The 25984-nt window shown below is 36.9% G+C and overlaps 2 protein-coding genes across 7 annotated transcripts; one reads left to right on the forward strand and one right to left on the reverse strand.

The window, feature by feature from the left end:
- Positions 1 to 3247: 3247 nt before the first annotated feature.
- Positions 3248 to 19986, reverse strand: LOC131688643 (transcription initiation factor TFIID subunit 1-like). Of its 5 annotated transcripts, XR_009305270.1 has the most exons (9): positions 9835 to 10448; positions 6189 to 6478; positions 5792 to 6120; positions 5378 to 5506; positions 5192 to 5313; positions 5081 to 5125; positions 4647 to 4964; positions 3777 to 4583; positions 3248 to 3693 (listed from the first exon to the last, which is right to left on the reverse strand). XR_009305270.1 is itself a non-coding variant. In XM_058973055.1 (8 exons), exons 1-8 carry the CDS (start codon positions 19834 to 19836, stop codon positions 4468 to 4470), a joined length of 1356 nt encoding a protein of 451 aa, XP_058829038.1. In that variant the 5' UTR covers positions 19837 to 19986; the 3' UTR covers positions 3248 to 4467. The 5 variants fall into 5 exon arrangements, 4 of the variants coding, with proteins under 4 accessions (XP_058829038.1, XP_058829035.1, XP_058829037.1 ...); XM_058973055.1 differs by lacking the exon at positions 9835 to 10448 and adding an exon at positions 19830 to 19986 and having other exon boundaries at positions 3248 to 4583; XM_058973052.1 differs by having other exon boundaries at positions 3248 to 4583.
- Positions 19987 to 20752: 766 nt separating this feature from the next.
- Positions 20753 to 25402, forward strand: LOC131688642 (WASH complex subunit 5). 2 transcript variants are annotated; one of them, XR_009305269.1, is made up of 7 exons: positions 20753 to 21025; positions 21084 to 21375; positions 21518 to 22004; positions 22065 to 23685; positions 23798 to 24622; positions 24678 to 24956; positions 25083 to 25402. XR_009305269.1 is itself a non-coding variant. In XM_058973051.1 (6 exons), the coding sequence occupies exons 1-6, from the start codon at positions 20901 to 20903 to the stop codon at positions 24829 to 24831; spliced, it is 3504 nt and encodes a 1167-aa protein (XP_058829034.1). In that variant the 5' UTR covers positions 20753 to 20900; the 3' UTR covers positions 24832 to 25402. The 2 variants fall into 2 exon arrangements, 1 of the variants encoding a protein (XP_058829034.1); XM_058973051.1 differs by having other exon boundaries at positions 24678 to 25402.
- The last annotated feature ends 582 nt before the right edge of the window (positions 25403 to 25984 follow it).

The following is a 25984-nucleotide window of genomic DNA, read 5'->3' on the forward strand; positions in this document are numbered from 1 at the left end:
GGCCGTTTTTGCTGCAAGACAAGAGAGCAACCACCTTCGAAAACGGTGGTTCGTCCGCGGTATTGTGAGGAGACGCGACGTGGTAGGTTTTCTGTGCATAGTCCAGTCAGATCTTCGAAATCGAATAATCAGCGGTTTGAGTTTTCTCATGCTCGATAGAGGCCTCATTGACTGGAGACCACAAAAGCATTCATGTATTGCTCTGTCCTCGGCGGAGGCCGAGTTTGCTGCTTTGGCGGAGGACTGTAACATGTAATACTAGAAGTTATATGGTACTTGCATTTAATGAACACTAATATAACTGTAATTCTATAGTGACATACTAAAATAGAATAAAGCGCTTGGAAAAAGTTTACATTCCTTAAGGTGTCCGTTTTAGATATGGCCGGTGTTAAGTCAGACCGGACTAAGTGACAATATATTGATTTCGAGAAAAACAAGTTTAATGTTTCAATCGCAGCATCCTTTACGTTATAATTGGAAAACAATTTTTGCCATAATTCTTGTTTATTGTTACATATTTCAAATCTGGCAAGAGTCTAATGTAGCTGAAGAAATTCTTTATCCAGTGCTATCATTATCTCATTTTTTGATGTTTTGCGACTTAGTCCGGTCTGACTTAACACCGACCGATTCTGTCACGTTCGCCCGAATGACATTCGCCCTAAAGCCATTTACCCGAAGGACATTTGCCCGAATGTCACATAAACCCGAATGCCATTCACCCGAATGCCACGAACACCCGAAAGACATTCGCCCGAATGCAACATAAACCCGAATGCCATTCACCTGAATTCCATATACCCGAAAAACATCGAAATGTCAATCAAAAAAAATTAATTTATTAAGATGAAATACAAATTTTATTACATTTGATGCTATGAAGAAATTAACACTAAAGCTACACCAGTCAAATAGTTAATCCAATCACCTGGTTTGTATGATTTAACTAGGGTTTCCAGTTTTAGGTCCTTTCGTGAGTTCTTTTTAGACTTTTTAGCTGTTGGTACGGCTTATAGTGTACGTAAAACATACATACTAGGGTTTTTCTCTTCAAGCTGCAACTGCTTCAACGCACCATAGAATTTCCACGGCTTAACAAACCGTTCCATTTATTGTGCTAGTCTTCCACATTATTGGTGGTTCTAGGAATCTTTGTTGATACATTTTCGAAAACTGACCACGAAGCGGGGGCAAAGAAGGGTTATCGAGAAACTTTTTGATTAGTTTCCTTCCTACCAAAAATACAATTTTTACTAATGTAATACAAAAAATCGTCGAGAGCCTTTGGACAACTTTTCCTCAATTCTTCGAGTACCATTGGAATACCTTGACGGGGCAAGAAAGCCAAGGCAACAACTTGTTTGTAAATTAGTTGTATTCGGTGATCTTCCGAATATTTTGTCAGATGACCAAGTTGTTTTATTTTTCTGAAAAAACTTTGGTTTAGATGGATGAATTATCCGTGAATTAGGTGGAAGAATCATCCTGTCTCGAAATCCAATAATACGTAGAGAGCTATTTGGTATATAGATTCAAGAAATTGCTTTTTTGAAAGAAGGAATCAACCCTTATGTTTGAGTATACCGGGCAGACGAGTGGAGCAACAGTTTCTTTGCAAACTTATTTGGCATGCAGATCCAAGGATTTGTCATGTTTGAAAGAAGCAATCAACCCCTAATTGTGGGAAAAAAGCTGCTCATGTTTAAAAGAAGGAATCAATCCCTAAGTGTGAGTAAACCGGGCAAACGAGTGGATCACCGGTTTGATTGCGAGGGCTATTTAGTATACAAACTCAAAGAACTGCTCATATCTAAAGAAGGAATCAACCCCTATATTTCAGTAAACCAAGCATACTAATGGATCACAGGTTTGCCGAGTAGGGACCTCCGCTTCGGTTCCTCGACCTCTGTAATTGTGGCAAAGCCGCATCACACTAGCTTCGCCACATAACATTTATGAGCTACTATTTACTAACGGTGTTGTGCCAAATGGACTTCCACCATGCAAGATATAATTACTAATTTAATTGATTCAATTCGTTAACGGAACATCTTAATATAGGGTGATGAGCCTATTTTCACCATACTAAGCAAGGTGCCTCACTAATTCGGTAATTTCTTGCCTTACAATCAATGGAATGCGTAAAAATTGACATCAACCGCTTTGCTTTGTTTTTAAGAACCAATATAATAACACAAATGTGTTGAAAACAGTGAGATTCTCGTGTTTGAGCACAAAGAAAACTCAAATTGAGTGCCCCTATTGTTGCGCTACCATTTGAATCAATGCGTTGAACAAAGATGGCAGACACTGCTCTAACCAACGGCTTCAAATGGGTAGGGTGATAATAGAAACATGGCGCAAATAGGCTCATCACCCTATATTTACCTCGATCGATGGTGTTTCCGAAAGATTTCTTATTATTTTGTCCGGTTTATCACAAGATTTCACCGCTCGAGCTGACAACTGCGTCCTATATGCATCAGTTTGCACCTGAAGAGCATTTATGGCGTTGGCAACAGAACCTCAGTGACGTTGGATAGTACACCTAAAAGCGATGTGCATAGCCACATTGGTCAGTGTACGGTTGACTAATGTGGCTACGCCACATCGCTTTCTGGTGCACTGTCCGACTTCGCTGCCGCTCAGTCGGCTTTAAACTAGCTATAGCCCCTATGTTTGAGTAAACCGGGCAAACAAGAGGATCACAGGTTTGCTTATAACTCCGGCGACGGGTGGATCAACGCCTCATCCAACGGAACCTCAGCGGCTTTGCGCCGCTTCGGATCCTTGGCCTCGGATATGCGGCCAAGCCGCATCACACTAGCTCCACTGTATAAGCTCACTTGTTATTGTTGAGTTTATCAAACTTTGGTTAAAGATTTCCCGCTCGGATTTGGTTTATTTAGGTTAAAATACATCCTTTTGGCAAAAAACCGCATTAAACTCGGACTTTTATCACTAAAGTCACTGAACTAGACATTTACCGATTTTATATGCTTATGCTTGAGTGAATGTGGTATTCGGGTTAATGACATTCGGGCGAGTGGTCCATTCGGGTTGATGGCATTCGGGCAAATGGTCCATTCGGGTTAATGACATTCGGGTAAATGGTCCATTCTGGTAAATGGTTTTCGGGCGAACGTCATTCGGGTAAATGACTTTCGGGCGAATGTCATTCGGGCGAATGTGATAGAACCATTGAATCATATAGAATGGCATCAAAGTAAAGAAAAAGTTTGAATTGTTTTTAATTTTTTCCGTAAGGATTTTTATTTAAATTGTTTTTGATTATTTCTATATAATAGAGTTTTTACATTTATTTATAAAACGTACTTAATAATGAGAGTTGTTTTCTTTTTTTCTTCTAACTGTACCGAAATTATTTCCTTGCTTCCTTCTCGACAGAACAAGAAAATGATAAATAAGTATATAAAAACAGAAGCAGGAAAAATCGTGAAGGTTTGAACCGCAGAAAATCCTAAGAAGTTGGCTAAAGCTGACTCGATTAAATAGGACACACTTACTGGTGAATGACTAAAATATGAATCGATCTCGTCGCATGAATGGTTAACGTCGGGTTAGCACAGTGCACAGAGTTCCTGTTTTAAACTTCCATAAGCCCAAACAAATGGAAGCATTAATATCGCTTTTACATCGTCCCGATCTGCAATCAATATGCGCTAATATCTATATGAATGAAAAACAAAATACCAGTTTCTGAAACACCATCGTAAAATGAAACACTAACGCAGAATATGGAAGAGGATTACCGTTAACTTTTACCCTTAGCGTAAACTGCATTCATCCGATTTCGTCTCAAGTGACATCGCAAAACGCTTTAGTTTCAATTTTAGATGATTTCTAATGTTCTTTGTTCTCTATTCGAAACAATTAAATTTTCACGTTTTTTCTTGCCTGTTAGAAAATTATGCGTTGTAATAAACTATATTACGACATATAAAATAGAGTAGACAAATGTGTTGTTTGTTAATAACTTGCAGTCAAAATCATAAAACGCGTTTGCTTTCTGTGTGCTCTCTACCGTCTTACTAACTAGTAGTAATAATTAATCTTTAATAGTAGTTTTTTTCTCATCATTTATGATCCTTTTCTGCATTAGTCGTACGTTTAAGAATAAATGTGTATAGTCCATGTATATACAGGTGTTGCTCTATTCAGCAGTTTGCTAAATCGTGTGTTTGTTATGAGTGTTTTCTCAGAGTGCGCGATTTTACCTCATATTATCACCTAGCTTAAATCTGTCCTTACATAGTGTAGTAAAATTCTCATCAATGTTTTGTTTCGCTTTCTATATTTGTTTTATAGAAAAAATAACGAATTTTTTTCTAATCTGCTTAAACAACGACGTCGTGTTACGGGTGTTTTGTCGTTTGTTGTGTACGGGGTAATGGGAAGGAAGGGAAGGGTGCTCTGAATTAGATGACCTTACTTTACTTGTGTTTAATTGCCGAGAACGTGCACGTCATCCTGTTCTTTTTCCCGCTGACGAACAGCCACGGCGGTTTCCACCAATAAGTAGAGACATTTAAACTGATCCTTGTCGTCGCGAATAACACCTGGGAGGATGATTAAGTTGTAGAGGTTTCACAATGCAACGCAAGTTGGTATTCCTCACTCACCTTTAACTTTGACGGCGGTCGTCGTGTGTTGAGAATTGTTTTGGGTGTTGTTATTACTGCTGTTGTTGTTATTATTATTGATATTGGTGTTGGAGTTAGCCGTCGTTAGCACAGCTGTTACTGTTGTCGGAGTTACGGGTTTAGCGCTCGTTTCCGTCACCGGTGTAGTGAAAATCTTCTTAATCGTCGTCCCCTTGCCAATCGTTAACGGTGTCGTAAGAATGGTGGTACCCATAGGTTTAACAGTCGTTACAACTGGACTTGATACGGTGTTGATCGTACTGGACACAACCTGCAACCTTGTTAGTCCAGCGGGAACTGGAAACAAGAAAAGATATAATATGTTTAAGTTGGAAAGATATTGGTCGAATTGCTATAGAAAAATCAAACGTCAGTAGAAGCATTCGCATCCGAATCGGCATTGGTAATAGTACCTGGATTGCTGAAGACTTGTGTTGTTTTGATAATCTTTGGCTTTTCTATTGTATTCGTAAAAATAAATAATTAATTACGAAATGCTTCTCCAAGTTTAATACTCTACCTACCGACTGTGTTGGTTGTGCTCGGCGTTTGTGGCAATTGTGGTTGGTGAATGACGTTGGTGTGGGTCGTGGTGAAGAACTCATTTACGGGACTGTCGGAGGCGATCACTTCCTCTTCGGTGATTCTGAACAAGAGACAAACAAAAAACTTGTTTGAAACTTGAGTATATTGTACTTATTCAAACTTACTCTTCAGGAATTTCATCATCTTTATCATTGGCGTATCGGATGATGCCGTCCCATTCGGTTTGTTCCGTTTGTAACTCTTCCTCCTCCTCCTCTTCCGGATATTCATATTCGATATTGCTTTCGTCTGACCTGTGAAGACAGAATTAAAACACTCATCATTAGCAGATTGCCGTATAAGCAAAAGGATGTAATTGTCAAATATGAATATGACCTTTTGGATTTATTTTCGTGCTTGACAAAGGCTTGAGATTTCTTGCGTTTTTGTTTTCTTGCTTTCTTGGGAGCGGATTGAAAAACGGGTTGTTGGGCTCGATAGGAATGGATATTATAGGAATAGCTTTAAAATGCATTTGGTTAGTAGTGTGCGGAGTTAAACACTTATTGAAAGTTCATGTAAAGCGTTACAAAACTTACCGATAGATAATGTGGTCCTCAAAGTCTACGTCCTCTTCGACCTTCACCAATCCACTAGGAGTTTGCACGTACTGCTGTCCAATGCTAGAAGTAATTATATTGGGTACACCTTCCTCAATGACTTCTTCCTCTTCGATGATTTCCTCGGTTGCGCCAACGATGACTTCGGAAGCAGGACTCATAGAAATAGGATTTGGCATCATGTTGGCCAGTTGATTGTTAAGCTTTTTACCCCGTCGTGAGATAGTGTAATGCAAAGGATCGTGACCCTCCCGCCTAATCATCTCCGGTAGAATACGACGTCGTGCGTTTATAAACCAGTTGCAAACCTAGGTAACACAAATCATACTTTAAGTATACTTAATTTGGAAAATATTGTATTTAAAAATAAGGTTACCTGGAGCACCGTAAGATTTGCCTCCTGCGATAGCGTCACCTTCTCCGCATCACTCGGATACGCATTGTATCGATGTTCGTACAACCACCGTTTGAGAATCTTCACCGAATGCTTTGGTAAGTTACCGCGGCGTTTTCGGATTGCGGACTGTGTGTTCGGACTGACACCTTCCATGTCCATATGTTCGCCTTCGTGCTCGGTACTAAAATTATGTTCGCCCATGGCATGCTCCTGGTCTGATCCCTCCGTATCTTCCGCACTAGAGGCCGGTTGAAAGTTGAGCTCTTGAGCTGCAACAGAATACACCAGATTAAAAAATATGCTTTCATCATAAATTGCTTTCATGCAGCTGCCACTGTTTACTAAATCTTTTTCATTCAATTTACTTTTCAATGATCGACAAGTAAGCCTCTATTATACATTTCGTTCAATCGTAAATTTATGGCATATTTTGTACACACTGTACGGAAATTCATGGAAGTGGGCATTTGAATAGGATTGTCATGGTATTTCTAGCGTACTTCAAAAATAATCAAAAAGTAAGTGTAACACACACTACACTCAATAAACTTTGAATTCGTAAGCTTTATCACTTTTTACATTTCACCGGTGTAGCAACATGTAAAAAACAAAACACTTCATGGAATTGTTTCGAATGGAAATAATAATATAAACAATAACATGTCAATTCTCACCATTCGACATTGCTGCAATTTGATCGAACTTCATCCAACACCCGCTGTTACATGAGTAATTTGGCGCTGTATGAGTAATTTGACAGAACGCTACACAACGTACCAGAGATGCCAGGTACTTTTTTCAAATGTCTGCAATAATAATTTTAAAAGTCTGGGAAGAACAAAAAATGTCAGGAAAGCTAGTGTAACCAAAAGCCTTTATATTCAAAAATCTGTAAATATCTGCAACCAAACTAAAAAATCTGCAAATATCTGCAACCAAACTAAAAAATCTGCAAATATCTGCGTCATCAAAAAAATCTGCAGTTTAAATTAAAAGTCTGCCAATTTGCAGACTTGTCTGCAAATCTGGCATCTCTGCAACGTACACAACACTTCTGACACATTCAATATTACGCCGATCAAAGCTTTGTCTCTGACAAGCCGTCACGTAAGAGCATAAAAGCTCTCTAACCAAGTGTAAACCTAATTTTGACAACTGGCGAAAGTTTGGTAAGTGGAAAGGCGGCGCTCGATGGATGTGTCGGTTGTGTGCGTTTATCATAACGAAAACTGAATGGAATATCAAAAAGGAAATACAGAAAAAACATTAGATCAACAATGTATGTGTGTTCCTTACTACTGCACACACACACCATTGCAGAAGTAATATAATGGGAATATAATCAATACATGAAAATGTATAGCAAAATATGAAAGGAGAAAAGTCAAAATTTAAGCAGTGTTAAACTGAAAGCACTGTGTTGCCAATTCAGCCATATTTGATGATGGAATTTAAAACCAAATTTATAATTATTATATTGATTACAAGGAATTTAAAGCTAATTCTAATGTCGTTTTCGTTTTTGATAGTGCATTACACCGGTGTAGTCGGAGCTACACTCATTCAAACTTGGGTGTAATCAGTCTGTCTCTTTTTATTTTTTGGCGCAACACCAGTGTAGCACCAGGTAAAAGCTAAAACGCTATAAAATACACTGAGATTCCGATTTCAATTCAAAAATCAATATTTTAAAATATGGTTTATTTACAATTAATTTCGAGCTAGCCTATTGGCGATTCTACGTTGAAAACGTTCACAGAAGTAAGGACACACAGCGCTGGACAGCAAGCTCTGGCTTTAATTTTTTTTTAGTTGTATGTTATAGAACTGTCAAAATTATGAATCTAGAACTGAAACACTCCTGAGCATGCTCTTATACTTTAATCGGAAGTACGAACGCATTTCCTTTTTTGCACTACACCGGTGTAGCACCATACAAAAACTAAAATACTATTAGACCAATATTTGTCACCTGATATGCGTAAAACGGTTAATACAAATTATTTTAAGAAATTGAGTAATTTGGCGATTGAACAATGCATAAAACTCTTAGTTACATACATCGATCGAGCCAGGATGGATAGGGGGTCAAGAGAGCGAAGGTGTGGCCTTATTCATTCAATTCATAAAAAAATATTTCTAAACTAGCTGTAACCCATGCGCCTGAAAACCTAGAGGTAGATCATTCTATTAATTTGCAACAAATTTATTTCTAATTGGGAAAAACTCTTTCCCAATTAGAAATAAATTCTATTCTTCCCAATTCTTCATTACAAATTTTTCTTCAAATTTGCACTCCCTCGGAAAAGTTTGTCCAACAAACGTCTTCCGCTGATTTTTTATGGACGCAGGACTTGCAAGGCTTTAACGTCTTATACACAAAACGTAACGCATTCTGATTTTTATGTTTTGATGGATTAAAATACATATAATGCCGTTAATTTCGGGAATGCATCAAAATGGTTTGCTCCTAGGCTTAAACCGTTGTCAAATAAGACAGTTCCAATCAAGAACCTGTTTGCATCTTCTTAGGAAATCAATTAAAAATTGTTTTGAAAATTATTTATGGATCAATTACAATAACACACTGCTAAAAATTCAAACTTTTATTTTATGTATTCCATACACATAATATGCATATGCACAAAAATGTGCCAAAAATATAAATTGTATTAATGACACATACATTTGATGTGAAATCTGCTATGAAACAAATTTCTATGTAACAAACTTTTATAATTTTGATGTTCGTCACCTGAATTTCAATAGTTTTCACGTGATATTTGTGTGACAGATAATTTTTATGTGCTGCTTCAAATCGCAAAAAAATCGGCAGAAAATTTTGAAACGGGACTCCTATCTTGAAACGTTAGAAGTATTCTGCTTCAAAAATATGTGTGAAATTAATAGAATCAATATAGCAAATTTTATCAGTGCAGTTCAACGACAATCTTGAATTTTTTTCACAAATTCGTGATGTCTGGCAGCACGGTTTGCGTGCGTCAGTTTTTCTGTGCATCCAAATGATGTAAAGAGCACCACTACCAATGCATGAAAAAATGACAGCTTTGAGACTGGTTTCTGCGATAGAACCAAAAATTACAAATGCGATTTTACTAACTTTATTCTCAGCTGAATGATTTAATGCATTCACATGGTTCGAGTAGTAGAATTAATACTATATGAAAAAGGCAAGCTATTTTCCTTCTGCAAATTAACTTAAATCTCCAACGCAAGTAAAATAAAAATAACGCAACGTTTTCATGCGTCGCCATGTTGAAAAATTGAGATGTCAAGAAATCTGTCAAAAACGTCCGATATTTTCGCTTTTATAAATAACTGAAAAAAGTCCAATTATTTCGATTGTAAACTCTTTGAATGCACTGGGAATATGTTGGAGAACTAATTTGGTCTGTAATAAGCATTGAAAGTTTCCTAAAACATTACCATAGCCACGAAACAAGTAACGATTATCCACTGCGATAAAGCTTGACGTTTGACTGACATCAGAGAAGTTCAATTTCAGATCCGAATTATCTGACAAATTATGCAATAGGTGTTGATAGATTCTTGTTTACGAACAGAGAACAAATAATATAATTCTCGTAGTTTGAGAATAACGTACCTTCATTTTCTTGTTGCAACAGCTTTGCTTGGAAATTGGCTTCACGGGCCAAGTCACGAATGTCGGTTCGCTTCACAGGAGTTGCTTCTATCGGAACCGATGTAATTTCGTACTCATGTTGCATTTCATCTGGAGAGAGGATTACTTCCTCAGTCTCCACGATTTCTTCTATTTCCTCAATCTTGACGGTTTTTAAACTACTGGTGTGTCGAAAAATTGTGCTATTTTGATTTCGACTTGAAAAATTTTACGGTTTTCGCCTGAACTCGTAGCAATATTGTGGCAGCAGAAAACACTAGGCTTGCTAAGTTTTCTCTGCCTTACACGCACTTCACCACTAGGCAAAATTGCTCCAATCGAGCAAATATTTCGATGCCTTCTACCAGCAAACTTCCATTGAAATTTTATTAGAAACTGTCTATCGCTTGCTTCGCTCTTCTTATCCACAAACTGGCACTATTTTTTACACAACACAAGTCGGCTTTCGACCTATATAACCAACTTTGAAAATTTTTACTTTTTCCACCAAACGCTAAAGAGCTGTCAAAAATGTGACGAACTAAGCGGAGGAATAACAAAAAGCCTTCCACACAATGCAACATAAGCTGTCAGAATGACAGCCCGAGCAGAGCGTCCGCGGTAAAAAACGACGAAGATAGCCGATGCGCTCAGGAACAAAATGGCGGATCGCTAGCGGTGAGCTTTTGATTTCAAACATACACAAAACAGTCGCAACGAAAGCACACCAGCATACATTGTTGCCGGGTGTTAGTGAGCATTGCCGGGGGATGTTGACTTTATGTTGAATGTTTACCAGCATAGATTGTTTAGGAGATTTGGGGGTCACATTAAAATAGTCACAAAATTAATTTTCGAGAAATTTTGTGTCACATAGTGTAATTTATTCTCGGAAGGAGTCCTTTTAAAAAATATTGGTTGAATAGATGCTTCAGAATAGGTTGAACAAATCTCGACAAACATATGATTACGGCCTAAAAACCAACTGTCAAAATTCACTTTGAATGGAAATTCCAGACAAACCGTTACTAGTCGAACACAGTTCACAACAGTTTATGAAAGAGAAAACTTTTCTCTTTCGTTTATTATCAACGTCTGTGATTGGCGTGTAACGGTTTTTCCGGAATTTCCATTCAAAGTGGATTTTGACAGTTGGCTTTTAGGCCGTAATCATATGTTTGTCGAGAAATGATTCACAAAGTTTTCGACATGTTCCGAGTAAGCACCATACTCTGCGCAGTTGAGAAAATGTTTGTTTCGCTGTAAAATATTGTAAAATGCGTTACCCATCCTTAAAATTCATTTTTATGGCATTTATTTATAAAAAATGTCAGCTTGAAAAGTATTAGTAGGATTACCAATCTTACTTAATTTAAAGCATGCCCTAATAAAAAAAATATTATACACGAACTTTAACCCATATAGTGCAACGATTCCACATATTGTTTGGATGATACACACAGAAAAAAAATATTGGTAAAAGTAAGAGTGTTCCACTCTTAGCAAAAACAACCAACGCCTACTGTCAGATTGAAAGTAAAACTTTTAAATTAATCAAAAATAGCAATCAAAATAAAAGATTTCCTTTTAAGCTAATGAAGATTGGTAATCAAAATAAAAGTATTATATTCAAACTAAGAGTATGCGTTAGATGTTTTTTGCTAAGAGTGAAAAACTCTTATTTTTACTAACATTTTTTTTCTGTGTGTACGCTGAATAGGTCGTTACCCGAATAAAAATGTACAGTAACAAAATCATGACTTTCACTGTGACAGTAAAGTAATTTTACAATAATTTACAGTAAGTTTTAGTGTTATGCTACAATATAAAAACAATAAACTTTAACGGTTTTACAGTAAATTTCAATGTAAAATAGACTTTTACAGTGAAAAGGGGGGGTGGTTATGCATCTTAACATTAAAAAAATCAATTTTTCTCCATACATTTTTTTCTCGAAAACAGTAAAATTTAATGTGAATGCACTGTATCAGTTTTTTGCTGAACAGTGAAATTTATTGGTACATGAAATTTTATTGTAAATCTACTGTGAGAACTTGGCATCGAACAATGTTGAAACAGTAATAACTATAATATTTATTGTTTTATGATTGTTTGTAGGGTAAATGTTATTGTAAAATTCTATCCGGGTAGTCTCTTGAATCATAAGATGTTTATTAGGGTATGTCCTTAATTTCGACGGGTTTGCGAAGAGCCCTTTATTTTACTTTAAATGACCTTCATTTTAGTCTTAAACCTAAACATATTTCAGAAAATGTTTGTTCATGTTAGTTGGGTCATAAAACTATATGCTGTTTTTATTTTTTTCCGATGTAGTTGAACTTAAAGATACGTAATCGAACTTTTTTTTTCGCTTTGTAACAAATAAAACATATTTATGAAATTCAATTACAGTAGGATTCCGTTTTTGGCAACAATTTTTTTTTAGTTCCAAAACTGGAACCGTGCCAAAAATTGAATCTTACCTTTTATTTTCAATTTGTGAATTCATAAATGTTACAAGAACATTAATTATATAAGATTATGTGATATGGAATGAAATAATAGAAAAAAATCAACAAATTTAACTTTATTCGCTATGCTCGTCCCCATAAAATATAGTAAATATGACTCATATGTTTGGAAATAAAGTCAAAAGCGATATCCATTATTAGAACAAAATGATTATTGAGCATTTTTCAAAAGATTTACTATGAACAAAAATAATGTTGCCAAAAACGGAACTTTTTTGTTGCCCAAAATGGAGCATGCCAAAAACGGAACGTGCCAAAAACGGAATTTTACTGTATATATTATTATATTCAGAAATATGAGCTCTATCGGTTTATGTAGGAAATTGATTCTTCATTTAATGACTCAATTCGTCATTTTAATGGGCCATTTCCTCCTTTTGGTTTTTCTCAAGAAAGTTACATGCATACCCTTCGCAACTCATAACAACCAAAAATTCTTTTACTAAAAAACGAATAAAGTCCAAATCACTTAAAATTTGGAATCACTATTTATTCTATAGTAGCACATGTAGTGGTCAGATTTAGAATGTTGCGACATATTTTTTTTTGAAAAATATACGTGTTTCAGTGATGAAAGTGTTGCCTCGATACGTGAAGTTTTAAAAAGGTTTTGGATGATGTTTTCTTCAATTTTCGCTTGATAATTGCCCCAAAAACAACGGTTCCAAGGTAGTAGCACCTCTCGACTGTAGTGGAAGCGTGCCAAATCAAGCCAGAGTTTCACTGGGCCTTTGTGAGCCTTAATGATAGTACAAATTTCTACAAGCACTAGTGGTTACAGAGCTCGTATCCATCGTTTTCATGAAAAGTTTGGTTTTGAGACCGCAGCTGTAAATTCCTTGAAGTTTCATCAATTTCTGGGTAAATTTATCGTCGAAAACAAGCTTGATTCTGACGGAGACCTAGTACTGTAGTTAAAAAAAACGGGAGCCTGCTGAAACCGGTTTTCGACGTTTTTCATCTAGCACAACGTTTTGCTGATCGTATCAAAACGAAACTTTCACCACTGAAACACGCGTATTTTCGCACATTTGCTGATAAAACTGACCAACTCCGACCACTGCTACAAAATTAATAAACTTCCCGAGTTCTAAGTGCATTAGGCTTTAACATTTCATTCAACGTGTCCCTAATTTGCAATAAGCCAATTTGGTAACCATGGGCTATAAAATATTTATTTTAAAAGCTAATTCGTTATGTTACCTGCATTGCGCGCATCGTGCCTAGCTTTGCGCATGTTTGTTCATTAAATTACTAAGAAATATAGGTCATTAATACAATACGAACGAACAATAGCTTTCAAATTGTGCTACAATTTTGACCTTTTCAGCGTGACGTATTTTTATTGTCATAACACCATTAATGACGGATTACGTGCTAAATGATGCAACTTACTTTTCGGTTCTTCCATATCTGCCCGTTCCTATGTTAATACATTATGGATCCGGCGTGATATATTTGGTTGATATCGAAACTGCCCATAAAATTTTTGTCGAAAATGAGTTATCTGTTGGATTATACTGTATGTAATGTATTCTGAATCACAACGCATAAATAAGATTACCTTCCTACGAACGAGTGTGAGGTGATTGAGAGGTGGAAGCAGTACTATGACGAGCACCTCAACGGTGAAGCAGCAGATGACGAAGGCGGAACATGGCAACGGATCTTGGAGCACGCGCAGAAGACGATAGGCTGTCAGCCCCTGATCTCCAAGAAGTCAAGGAGGAGATCGGTCGGCTGAAAAACAACAAAGCTGCCGGTGTAGATCAACTACCCAGCGAACTATTAAAATACGGTGGTGAAATACTACCGAGAGCGCTACACTGGGTAATCGCCAATATTTGGGAGGAGGAGATTCTTCCGAAGGAGTGGATGGAAGGTGTCGTTTGCCCAATCTACAAAAAGGGTGATAAGTTGGACTGCTGCAACTACCGCGCGATCGCACTACCTAACGCCGCCTACAAGGTCCTCTCCCAAATTCATTGTCGCCGATTGTCACCATTTGCAAGGGAGTTCGTGGGGCACTACCAAGCGGGATTCATGGGTTCCCGCGCCACCACGGACCAAATATTCGCGATTCGGCAGATTCTGCAGAAGTGCCGCGAATAAAACGTGCCCACACATCATTTGTTCATCGATTTCAAATCGGCATACGACACAATCGATCGAGATCAGCTATGGCAGATAATGCACGAGTACAGTTTTTTAGATAAGCTAACACGATCAGTCAAAGCGACGATGGATCGGGTAATGTGTCCAGTTACAATCCGTCCAGCTTCTTGGCTTCGCCGACGACATTGAAAATTGACATAATGGCACGGAACTTTGAGGCGATGTCGGAAACGTACATCAGACTGAAAGCTGAAGCCAGCAGGATTGGACTTGCCATCAACGTTTTGAAGACAAAATACATGAGAGGAAGAGAAGACGGGGCGCACAGTGAGCACGGTGGATCGACCAGATAGAGGACGACCTGCGGACCCTTCGAAGACTGCGAGGCTGGCGACATGCAGCAATGGACCGAGTGGAGTGGAGACGGCTTCTGCAAACAGCAAGAGACAACAAGGCTCTAGCCTGAACGGTAAGGTAAGTAAATAAGATTACTTGGTTTGTTTAGAAACTATCGAGAAAAAAATACCATAACATGGTTGTCCCATCCATAATGAATGAATCAATGAAAATGTAAATCTTGTACAGCGTTTTTCTCGGCTTACTGTTTTTCAATATGGTACTCTAATGCTTTAATGGGCATTAAAGAACGATTATTATTATGAACTTTCGATTCGGAATACAATTTGAGAACGGATGGATTAATTCTGCCTGACAATTTGACGATCAAGAGTGTCGATTCATATGCTTCCCAGCGACAAATGCTACAAATGCACTGAATTAAGCACAAGTTCTTAAGCCTAATTCCAAACATTACGCATTAGATATTTGGGTAAATTGTAAATACGATTCATAATAAGTATACCTGAATGTACTTGAATATTACCTATATTGCCGATTCACTTGAACATTAGTCAGTGGAATAAAAATTTTAGGAGCAAGTTATCTTTTCGTGGAAATATATAAGACGATAAAAATATTGTCGATTTAACATGGGTTGATAACTTTGTTTATTTATCGCGAATGAATTATCTTTTTGAGGAACAAACATACTAGTGATAGGTGCACAAAACTTATGCTACAGTTCATTTTTTTATTAACTTTATTGCGTATGGATTATGGTAATGCTTATAAGAAAGTGTACAATGATATGAGATGTATAATATTAGGTGCATCAACGGTAGATTAACTCAGAAAAAAACGAAAAATCAATTAAATTGATGTTGGGAATATCTGTAACAGGATTGCTTTACATATCTCGAATGAACTAGAATTTGCTTGAATAGAGCATTACATGATACTTCTTAATTCACATTCAGAGAAAATTGTTAACATAGACTTAGAAATTTTGTGATTCAAATAGTACAAGAAACTAAATTCAAGTGTTCAAATTTGTTATACTTTTTTTGAATATTATCCCATTTTGGGTACAAAAGCCACAAAATACCGATATTTTACTTTACTTTTTATAATTTTCTGAAGTGTATATTTTTTATAAAGCAAGCAAATCTTAGATTTTGTTTTATTTTTCTTTAGACTCGGATGTATCAAATTTATTTTTAAGAACTTGGTAATATTAAAAACAATTTTTTGAGAGACAAGCTCGCAATGATTTCAAACCATTTCAAGCTTCAATTTGTCATATTTTTCTATGTTCAATACTCAAATGTGTTAAAAAATGTTTAAACTCTTTGTTAAGCAGGTGGGAGGGTTAATTCGGTAAAATGATTTATTTAAAAAAAATCGTTTTGGCGATACAGAGAGTGTTAGTATATTTATCCAATTTTCATATAATAATGCCACGATTGAACAATATTTTCTCAAAATTTCATTGTAAAATACTAAAAATAGAACGAGCGACAATGACTCCCTGGAGGCGCCTCTTCGAAAAATTGTTTTACAGTGTATTAACCCATAAAAAATATAGGCCCATTTCAGAATCACAAAAACAAAACTATTAACTTAATTCAAGTCAATCTGTTGAGTAGTTTTTGAGTTATCTTGTCCGTCTATTTGAAAAACGAGGTCTCGGAAAACGATCGATCTGCGGGTATGACAACGAGGAAAACATGACTGTATAAAACAAAAGGTCAGTGTGGCCACCGAGATTGCAACTATGCTAGAGGTTCAATACTAACAATTAAGCGAATTAAAAACTTGATTCTTTACCCACTACATTAGGAGCCCTCTGAATACCGTGTTTGTCCGCACAGAAGAAAAATAAAGCAATCCAAAGACAAGATTCTTTTAACTTAAATTTAGGTACTTTTGAGTTTTTGTCTTATTCGCACTTATTAGTGTTGTCAAAAACAAAACGAGAGATTCGATGCAGTAGAGCTCCTTGAATAAGGTATTTTTGAGCCGTTTGAGGTTATTTCATATTTAGACCAATTTAACTTAATTTTTAGTATACTTTACCAGAGGTGGAAAAAAAAGCTATCAATGAATTGTGATTGCATGAATCGACAGCGGGTGGGGCCAAACGTATCCAATGGTGATCCACGCATGTGATCTTAAGTGCGTTATTTTTTAATGTTACGTCTGTTAATATGTGTTCCAACTAACGGTTCATGCCTGTTTTACCCATTTATCTGGTACACCACTATAGACGATTTTTTTTATTTTACTTATTTTTCAATACAACGCTAAATACGAAAAAGGAACCATTCATAAATTAAGTAACACTTTTAGGATGAAGGAAATTTGACAAGATTTTACATATGGGGGAGGGGGAGTAAGCTAGAACTAGCTATCCTACTACCCACTGAGGCGTCCAAAAAATTGTTTCAAAATCGTTCAACACGGGTCCACCGATGGACGTTTGTTGAACGGTTATTTGGACGTTGTCCAAATTGGCCCTACGAGCGTCCTTCATTTGACGATTTTGAAACCAACCGTTCTTAGCAGGTAATCAGAGATGTGTGGAGGAAAACACAGACAAATTCGAAACCTTTCACTGGAGCCGGAATACGAATTAGAACCAGCCAGCATTCCGGCTGAGCTTAACTAGGTTAAAGGCACTAGTGCTACCAAATAATGGCTGATTTGTATCGGTTGGCTCAAAATTTGACAGTTTCGCTGGCTCAAAATGGCGTTAACTAATATCTTAACTGAATTTTTTTTTGAGTTTGTTAGGCGGATAGGGTGGGCTGATAGTTTATTACATAGGGGATCGGGAAGCCAATTACAGGCAAATTTTGCCTTACGCAATGAATGGCCTCAAAAAGTATTAAGTTTCTTCCGAATAAAAACAGGTATAAGTGTTCAAAATCGTGGCAATAACTGTCTTTAAAATGACATGTAGCCTTAGATAGAGCAGTCTTACTCATTTAAAAAAAATCTACTTTGCGGAAATTTAGTCAAGAATTCGAATTTAGATAAAATAATAGTATCCCGAGTAGAAATGTACAAAACGAGGCTAGAATAACAAAGAGACGCCATCTTAATTCAGTGAAAACAATTCAACTAGCAACCAAGCTACGGGTCATAAGAAACACTGCAAATGTGCAAGCCTCACAAAACTTATGTTGTTATTCCGTTTATTTCTTTTAGCCAAAATAAAAATCTACTGCGACTTCTGAAATCTGAGTTTCTCGACCAGCTAAAACATGGTTTTATCTGGAATGGAATTTCGCAGCAGCAAAACCACATTAGAACAAGGCCAATTGCGGTTTATTCGATTGCAAGCGGGTTCACAACAAAAAGAGGCATGGTTGAAGTCTTGTTCCTGTCTTGTGAGTTTGCAAGAAACAAGAGAGCTTTGCTTTGTTTCGCTGAATCAGAACAATAACGGAACGATATTCGTAATCCTCATGCTGAATTTCGTCCTCTCATCAAACCATGCCATTTTCACGTTAGCGTTTCCTAACACGATGGTATTTTAACACATTTGGTTTGAGGATGTAGCTTTTATCTTCAAAACATTGAGCAATTTTAATGGATTAGATAACAATACTTTCTTAAACCCATTTCCACATAATGCTAAACAGTTTCGATTGACAACTCTCTTGTTCGTTTGGAATGACATTGACAGTTAAATTGGAATTCCAAACGAAACATGGCGTCTCTTTGTTATTTTATGGGGTTTTCGATTGATTGACACCGGTGTAGTGGAGTGCACTGTTTTTGCACTTTCTAGCAGAAGTGTCAATGGAACATACCCAGTTTTCTGCACTTCTGCTAGAAAGTGCAAAAACGGTGCAGTTTCAGTGCACTCCACTACACCGGTGTCAATAAATCGAAAATCTTATTAGTCTTTATACAAAACCATAATTTTCATTGTGACAGTACAGTAATTTTACAAAAATTTACAGTAAAGTCCAATATTATGCTACAATACAGAAACAATAAACTTTAACGTTTCTACTATAAATTTCAATGTAAAATCGACTTTTCCAGTAAAAATGGTTTTTTTATTTATCTCTACTGTATCCTTTTTTCAATAGACACTAAAGTTTATTGTTACTGGAAATGTTGTTAACTGCGAGAACTCTGCATCAAACAATGTTGAAACAGTAAAAACCATATCTATTGTTTTATGCTTGTTTGTAGAGTAAATGCTATTGTACATTTCTATCCGGGATGTTTTCAACCAGAATGATCTATTATCGATGATATGCACACACATATACAAATTATGTGCCTTACAGCTGTTTGTGATAGCTTGTAAATATGAGTGAAAAATTTAAATTTGTTCGACATATTCTCCGTTCACTGAAATTTTGAATACGTATCACGAATACCCGTATCAAATGAATGTTTAGAATTTTAGATTGACATGACAGTTGCCATTATTTGGATACACTTTGGTCTTTGGTTTTGTTGATGGTATGATTTTAGCGATTTCTGGGTTAGTAGCGTTCTTTGCATGCAGATTTAGAACGATGGCTAGCATACTATGAATTAAATTATAAAAAACATGATTCACTGAATTTACTTTCTGTATTGAGGTAGCTAGCAAATTCTTTTCTTGATCAGGTTTAAAATGACCTCCATCAATTTTCATCACAACAAACAAAAAACGAACATATTAACTAGCCAAACTAACGATAGTAGGTTTGAAATGGACCGTCACAGAAAGAATAATAAATTTGCACAATCGAAAAAAGTGCACCCGAACCGTGAGTTCTGCCAGTATTTTCCCGGAGCTGTTGATCATTATTGATATTTTTAAAAGCTTATACAGGTTGTTGAAAATATTAAAGATAGTAGAAACATAATTATAAATTTCCTGATACTGATTATTATAATTTATAAACTGCCAACTTTAGATAAACGATGGGCAATGAATAGAAAGTGTACACCCCAAAAATTACGAGAACTAAAATAACATACCAAGCATTATGACGAAGTATATCACTCAAATCACCACCGCTTTTCTTTTCCGGAACATAAAATTAAATATTTAGTCAAACCTTTTCCGACGCGAATTCCAAATATTTTTTAGGACGCTAATATGACGAGTCAAATGTCAAATTTTGCCATTATTTTTTCAGGGCTCTTTGATGGTATGTGTTTCCGCGGGTTTTTCTTTCCCAAGCACAACATAGCATATTATTTGAAAAAAGGGCGATGCACCCGCAACGGAACCCATCAGACGAACAGTATTGAATGTTTCCGAGTGTTTAGTTTCAATATACCAAGCGATTTTTTGGGAACGCGAAATAAATAGAGCCTCTGTATCTAAAATCGCTGTGATAAAAAAAATATATTTTTTTGATGGGCCTGTTGTGTTACTTTTTATTGTCCTGTAGTAAATGAATCAGCAAATTTGTAAACGAATTTCATGCTCAAACTGGTAGTAATGAAACCGGAATCTTAATTGTTCCTATGGAGCATGGAAAGTAAATCTTAAGAACAGCTGGTTAAATCAAATTAATGTTTTAAAGACATCTTCCGCAAAATATTTAAAATATATCATTGATGACATTCAAAACGGGACTTCTTGAGGCACACTTATTCCAAATTAGATATTGAATATGTGCTTAGTAGATAAGAACACGATTCAATATAAAGCGAGTATTGCCCTTTGGAAAAAAGTGTCAATACAAATATATTAATAGCATAAAATATGTTTCTCTTACCAACAAAAAATTCCAATGACAGCAATGGCACGACTTACCGGACTAACAAGAATATGTGTGTGTCGAAACGTCAGAATAAAAGCTTTTCGCTACGTTGCCGCTTTTTGTCGATTGTACATATTTTCATTCCTCACTGTTCGTGAATTCTAGCTTGTTTGCTGGTGGGGGTGTTTGTTTACGTTTTTATGCTTTCTATGGATTTTCTGTGAACTTGTATATGTTTTATGCTCTTATCATCAGGAGAGAAGATAGTTTACCAGACGTTAGGTACCTTTTGACCGAATCATTCTAGATTAATTGTAGTGAAGTGCAATGTTTTAGAATGGCAGCAGAATTTTTGGCCGAAAATAATGTGTGCGGGCAAACGATCCTGCAGATTGTGGCCGAGGGCAACACCATTATATGTGAGCTGCTACGGTTGAAGGAATTCATACCGGAGGTTTTCTGGTAAGCTTTGTTCTTTACGTAGTATCGATCAACAGATTAGAAGTTTTTTTTCTTTTAGCTTAAAAACCAAAGAAGAACAAAAATATTCCGAGATAATTATGGATTTTAGCTATTTTCAAATTTCCGACGCACAGGAAGCGAAGATTGAAGCTGACGATAAACTCCAGGCGTTGGATGAGGAAATACGCGAAAGCTATCTTGTCATATTGAACAGATTCTACATTGTGTTTGAAAGTATTCACAAATATATCAAGGAATTGAATTGCTTTATTGATGAACTGAGCACCGGAATGTTCATACAGCAATCGATGGAAAAGGTGTTTCAGGATGAGGAAGGAAAACAGTTGATGGTAAAATAGGATGGATTCATATAGATAGTTAACTTACAAGGACAACGTCTTTTGTTGGCATTGTGCACTTTATGTTTATAAACTATTTCAATCTATACAATTCGAAAAATAGATAACTTCTCCCCATTTTTTCATATTTTAGTGCGAGGCCCTTTATTTGTACGGCGTGATGCTGCTCGTGGTTGATCTGCAGATCCCCGGTATGGTTCGTGAGCGTCTGCTTGTAGCTTATCATAGATACAGCGCTCTGAAAACGGACGGAGACAGCAATATTGACGAGGTTTGTAAACTTCTTCGCTCCACCGGTTTCAACGAGGGCTCCAACGTCAAAAAAATATCAAACTATCCAGAAGACTACTTCAATCGAGTCCCGCTAAATGCGATCTACGTGGAAATGGTTATCGGTAGGCTTCGTTCGGATGATGTGTATAACCAGATATCAGTCTATCCTCTACCGGAACACCGCTCGACGGCGTTGGCCAATCAGGCAGGAATGTTATATGTGTGCCTATTTTTTGCTGCAAATGCGTTGCACAACCAAGCGGCTCGAATGCGGGAGATTGTAGACAAATTTTTCTCGGATAATTGGATCGTGTCGTTCTATATGGGCATAACTGTTAATTTGCTGAGTAAGTACAACTGCAAATTTTTGTCTTAAGGCTAATTTGAGACATTCTCTTACTCGGTAGATGCATGGGATCCTTTCAAAGCAGCCAAATCTGCAATGCTCAACACCTTCGACAACACAAATTTGAAGGAAATTTGCACCCAACAAAAACGATCAATGGAAACATTATTGATTCGGACTAGAAATATTCTAAAGGAAGGGAACCTGACCGAGCAGAAACTTTTGGATAGCATTCCTAAAGTTACGGCACTGATACGAGAGTGCAACATAACCGTCCGCTGGGTTATGTTACACACTGGTCAACCTGTGATCGACATCGGTAGTCCTGCTTCCATCAAAAAGTGTCAACAAGTGAAAGCACTAATTGAGAGTGAAATTAATTTCAAAGGGATAGAATTTTTCGAATTGCTCTTGAACACTGCGCAGCTAGAAGTGAGAATTAGAGAAATATTTAAAACTATCCTAGATGAAAGGGTGAAGAGGTGGGATAGCTTCAAAAAAGAATCATGTGAAAGGATTCAAGATTTGGTTGATGCATATTCGGGGGTAAGGCCTTTTGGAAAGATGAAAAAGAATGACAGCTTGTGCAAATGGTTTTTAAACATACAGAAAGAAATCAGTATGCTTAGCAATGAGGATAAAAATTTAAGCATTTCCGGAAGAACAATCATTCAGCTGATTCAAGCGTTGGAGGAAGTGCAGGATTTCCACGATCTCAATAAGAATATGCAAGTAAAACAAAATATGCTTGAGACGCGGCAATTTCTTCACCAAATGTTTCACACCATAAGCATAAGGGAAGATGATTTGATCAATTTACAATTGATCGGCGATTTCAGCTATGCTTGGAGACTGATTGATAGTTACGCCCCAATGATGCAAGAAAATATTAAAAAGCAGCCAAGTTTAGTTATAAAACTGCGATCAACTTTTCTGAAGCTAGCCTCTGCTTTAGAGATCCCGCTTTTACGACTTAACCAAGCGGAAAGCGAAGATCTGATGGATGTTTCGAAATACTACAGCAATGAATTGGCTAATTTCGTCCGGAAGGTGGTTCAGATCATTCCAGAAACTATGTTTTCCATACTTGCACAGATAATCGAACTGCAAACGAATGTAATAAAACAAATTCCAACGCGATTGGAAAAGGAAAAAATGAAGGAATATGCTCAGCTGGAAGAACGCTTCTTGATCGCCAAACTGACCTATTCGGTGTCGACTTTCACTGAAGGAATACTAGCAATGAAAACAACACTGGTTGGGGTTGTTGAGTTGGACCCGAAGCAACTACTGGAAGATGGCATACGGAAAGAGTTTGTAAAAAATGTGTCTGATGCTTTTCATAAAAACCTTACCTTCAACGGTAAAGCGAAGGAATCCGAATTGGACACCAGATTGGCTTCACTTCATAAAATTATCGATGGATATAAGCGATCCTTTGAGTATATTCAGGATTACCTGAATATTCATTGTTTGCGTGTTTGGAACGAGGAAATGCAACGGATTATCAATTACAACGTACAACGCGAATGTAATCCATTCATAAAAAATAAAATTCAGGAATGGGATTCGGAGTATCAGAGCAGTACGATACCAATACCAAATTACGAGCCTGTCGATATGGCTTCGGTAACATTTGTGGGTCGGTTGGCACGAGAGATATTAAGAATTACTGATCCCAAGTAAGTTATCTTTATTCTGCATTACAACAATTTGCTTTTTCGAATGACTAAAAGCTGTCTGTACCGTAAAAGCAAAAGCGTTATACACGTTCAAATTTATGTCTGATTTCAGAACTACAGCTTACATTGAGATCTGCACTACATGGTACGATCAGAAGACGCACAAAAGTGTTCTGACCAACAAGTTTGCTAGCCGAATAATCGAAACACTAGGACCGCCCGGTCTAATTGGTCTGGATAAGTTATATTCCTTTCTGATAGCAACAGAGCTGGAAAACTTTCTGATGACAATACACCGCAAGTTACAACAGGAAACTGTTTGGTATGACGCGTTGAGTAACGTCGAAGCAGAGTTACACAAATGTGACTTTGTGGAAAACCCTACCAAAACCTATGCAAGCCTTACGGTCAATTTTACCCGTATTTGGTCTCAACTGCAAGACTGGATTCTGAAAATAGGTCAGAAACAAATCCTTCGAAAACATATTGCTTTCGAGCTGAATTGCAGCTGCAAGCTAAAGTCCACAAAGCTGGAATCGTCTTTACGGGCTCTGAATGATGCCATACTAATGGACGTGAAGCGTCATTCGATGGATGACGCAAAACCTCTTCCCAGTTCCGATTTAGTATTCGAACTAAGCAAATACTTGGAATGCGGTGGGTTATATGATCCGCATCGAAAGATGTACTCCAACACTAGAAGTCCACAATACTTGTCATTGTTGGTATTTTTGTTTGTGATCGCACATCTACCACGGTTTCAGTATTTGAAGAATGTGGACAGTTTGATTGCGAAGAAGAAAAACGATGCAATTGACGGGTTTCCTTGTCTTGTAGGGTTACTAGCGATTTTCAGACAGTTTCAGGACGGTGAACTAAACCTATTCATTCAGTATATGTGCCAGTATGTGATGTCGTTCGTGGATGCTAATTTAAAGTAAGATGGATAAAATATTTCGCAGTACTGAGTTTAACTCAATTATCTTTTACAGGGCAAAGCAGGAAATTTGCATAGAAGCTGTTATGGCCATACGGTTTTTGGAGATATTTACTCGAATAGCAGAGATACAGCGCCAACAACTAGAGCAATACATTCCAGATTCGGTTTTAAACCAATACGAGTTTCTGTCAGGCGGAAAATCTTGACCTTCGCAGGATTGGTGGTGCTTCGGAAACTAGACTTTCAATGAGTGTTCTCCAACTTATAACCGCACGTTAGTCTTATGTAGACAGGGCACCAGATAGAGCATAAGAGAATTATGCAATTATAGGTAGTTTATGTACTATGCCATAAAACGTACTCTTCATCTCAAAGTTTCTTTTTTATATTTTATGATTATCATCATCGCGGTCGTACAATAACCGAATGTTCCCCTGTACTGTTACCGATTCGACAGCTGGCTTCATTTTCCAAGCAAAAAAACATCTTACTTTGTTGACCCCTGTTGAAAGTAATCCAATACTGTTGTCAATATGTTAGTTTTATACTGCACTGAAAATTTTGCTAGAATTGTCTCGAATACGCAGATTAGATTAGGATTTTTCATGTAAAAGAGTCGAGACTAATGTGGATGTGGTGGAAGTGTGGAAACGGAAGTTTTATTTTCACCATATGATTTATGTGCTCCGGATAGATAGCATAAAAGTTACGTTGACAGTCATCATTTATATTACACCTAAACTACCGCTAGAAGCATAATTGTCCCATGTGTATAGGGATTCCCATAGCACATGGGGCAGTTATGCTTCTAGCGGCAGTAAACGGAAACGATAAAAAAGCCGTACTACGTAATATGATTACAGATGAACGTTATGTAAATACAATGACACAAATAGGAATTCGTACACCTCAAGTGTATTTATTTAATATTATTTCATAACTACTTCCCTGCCCTTATGCTTAGTAAGGGAAATGGGCACGTTGTGCGAGATTGGTTGAGCCACATTTCGATTGTGAGTCAGTGAATGCGTGACGCGAAAAGCTACCTGAGCCGATGTCAATCACTCATTGATAAATCGAAGATTTTGAAATGGAAATATGTACGACTTTAAAACAAAAAAAGCCTACTGCTCAACTATAATATATCTAAAAGTACCTAGTAATATTTTCATAAGTGAATATACCACATAAGCTGGACTAATTACATTCCCGTTTTAAATCCGTTAAACCGTACAGAGTGACCAATATAATAATATTGTTGTTTATCATTTTTTAAGTTTTTATGTTTCTCTTTGTAGAGGCGAATATATTGATCGGACTATCTCTACATCAGATAAAGGAAACTACGTCATGCATTTT

This window comes from Topomyia yanbarensis, chromosome 3, assembly GCF_030247195.1.
Source record: "Topomyia yanbarensis strain Yona2022 chromosome 3, ASM3024719v1, whole genome shotgun sequence".
Taxonomy (NCBI): Eukaryota; Metazoa; Arthropoda; class Insecta; order Diptera; family Culicidae; genus Topomyia; species Topomyia yanbarensis.

Excerpts from the sequence above, each read along its gene's own strand:
- LOC131688642 (XM_058973051.1), top strand. The coding sequence starts at position 20,901 with ATGGCAGCAGAATTTTTGGCCGAAAATAATGTGTGCGGGCAAACGATC. Across the intron at positions 21,376-21,517 it reads AGGAAGGAAAACAGTTGATG|TGCGAGGCCCTTTATTTGTA; the intron begins GTAAAATAGGAT and ends TTCATATTTTAG. Across the intron at positions 23,686-23,797 it reads TTAAGAATTACTGATCCCAA|AACTACAGCTTACATTGAGA; the intron begins GTAAGTTATCTT and ends GTCTGATTTCAG.
- LOC131688643 (XM_058973052.1), bottom strand. The coding sequence starts at position 9,958 with ATGCAACATGAGTACGAAATTACATCGGTTCCGATAGAAGCAACTCCT. Across the intron at positions 5,507-5,791 it reads GAGGACCACATTATCTATCG|GTCAGACGAAAGCAATATCG; the intron begins GTAAGTTTTGTA and ends CTGTCTTCACAG. Across the intron at positions 4,965-5,080 it reads ACAAGTCTTCAGCAATCCAG|TTCCCGCTGGACTAACAAGG; the intron begins GTACTATTACCA and ends TCTTGTTTCCAG.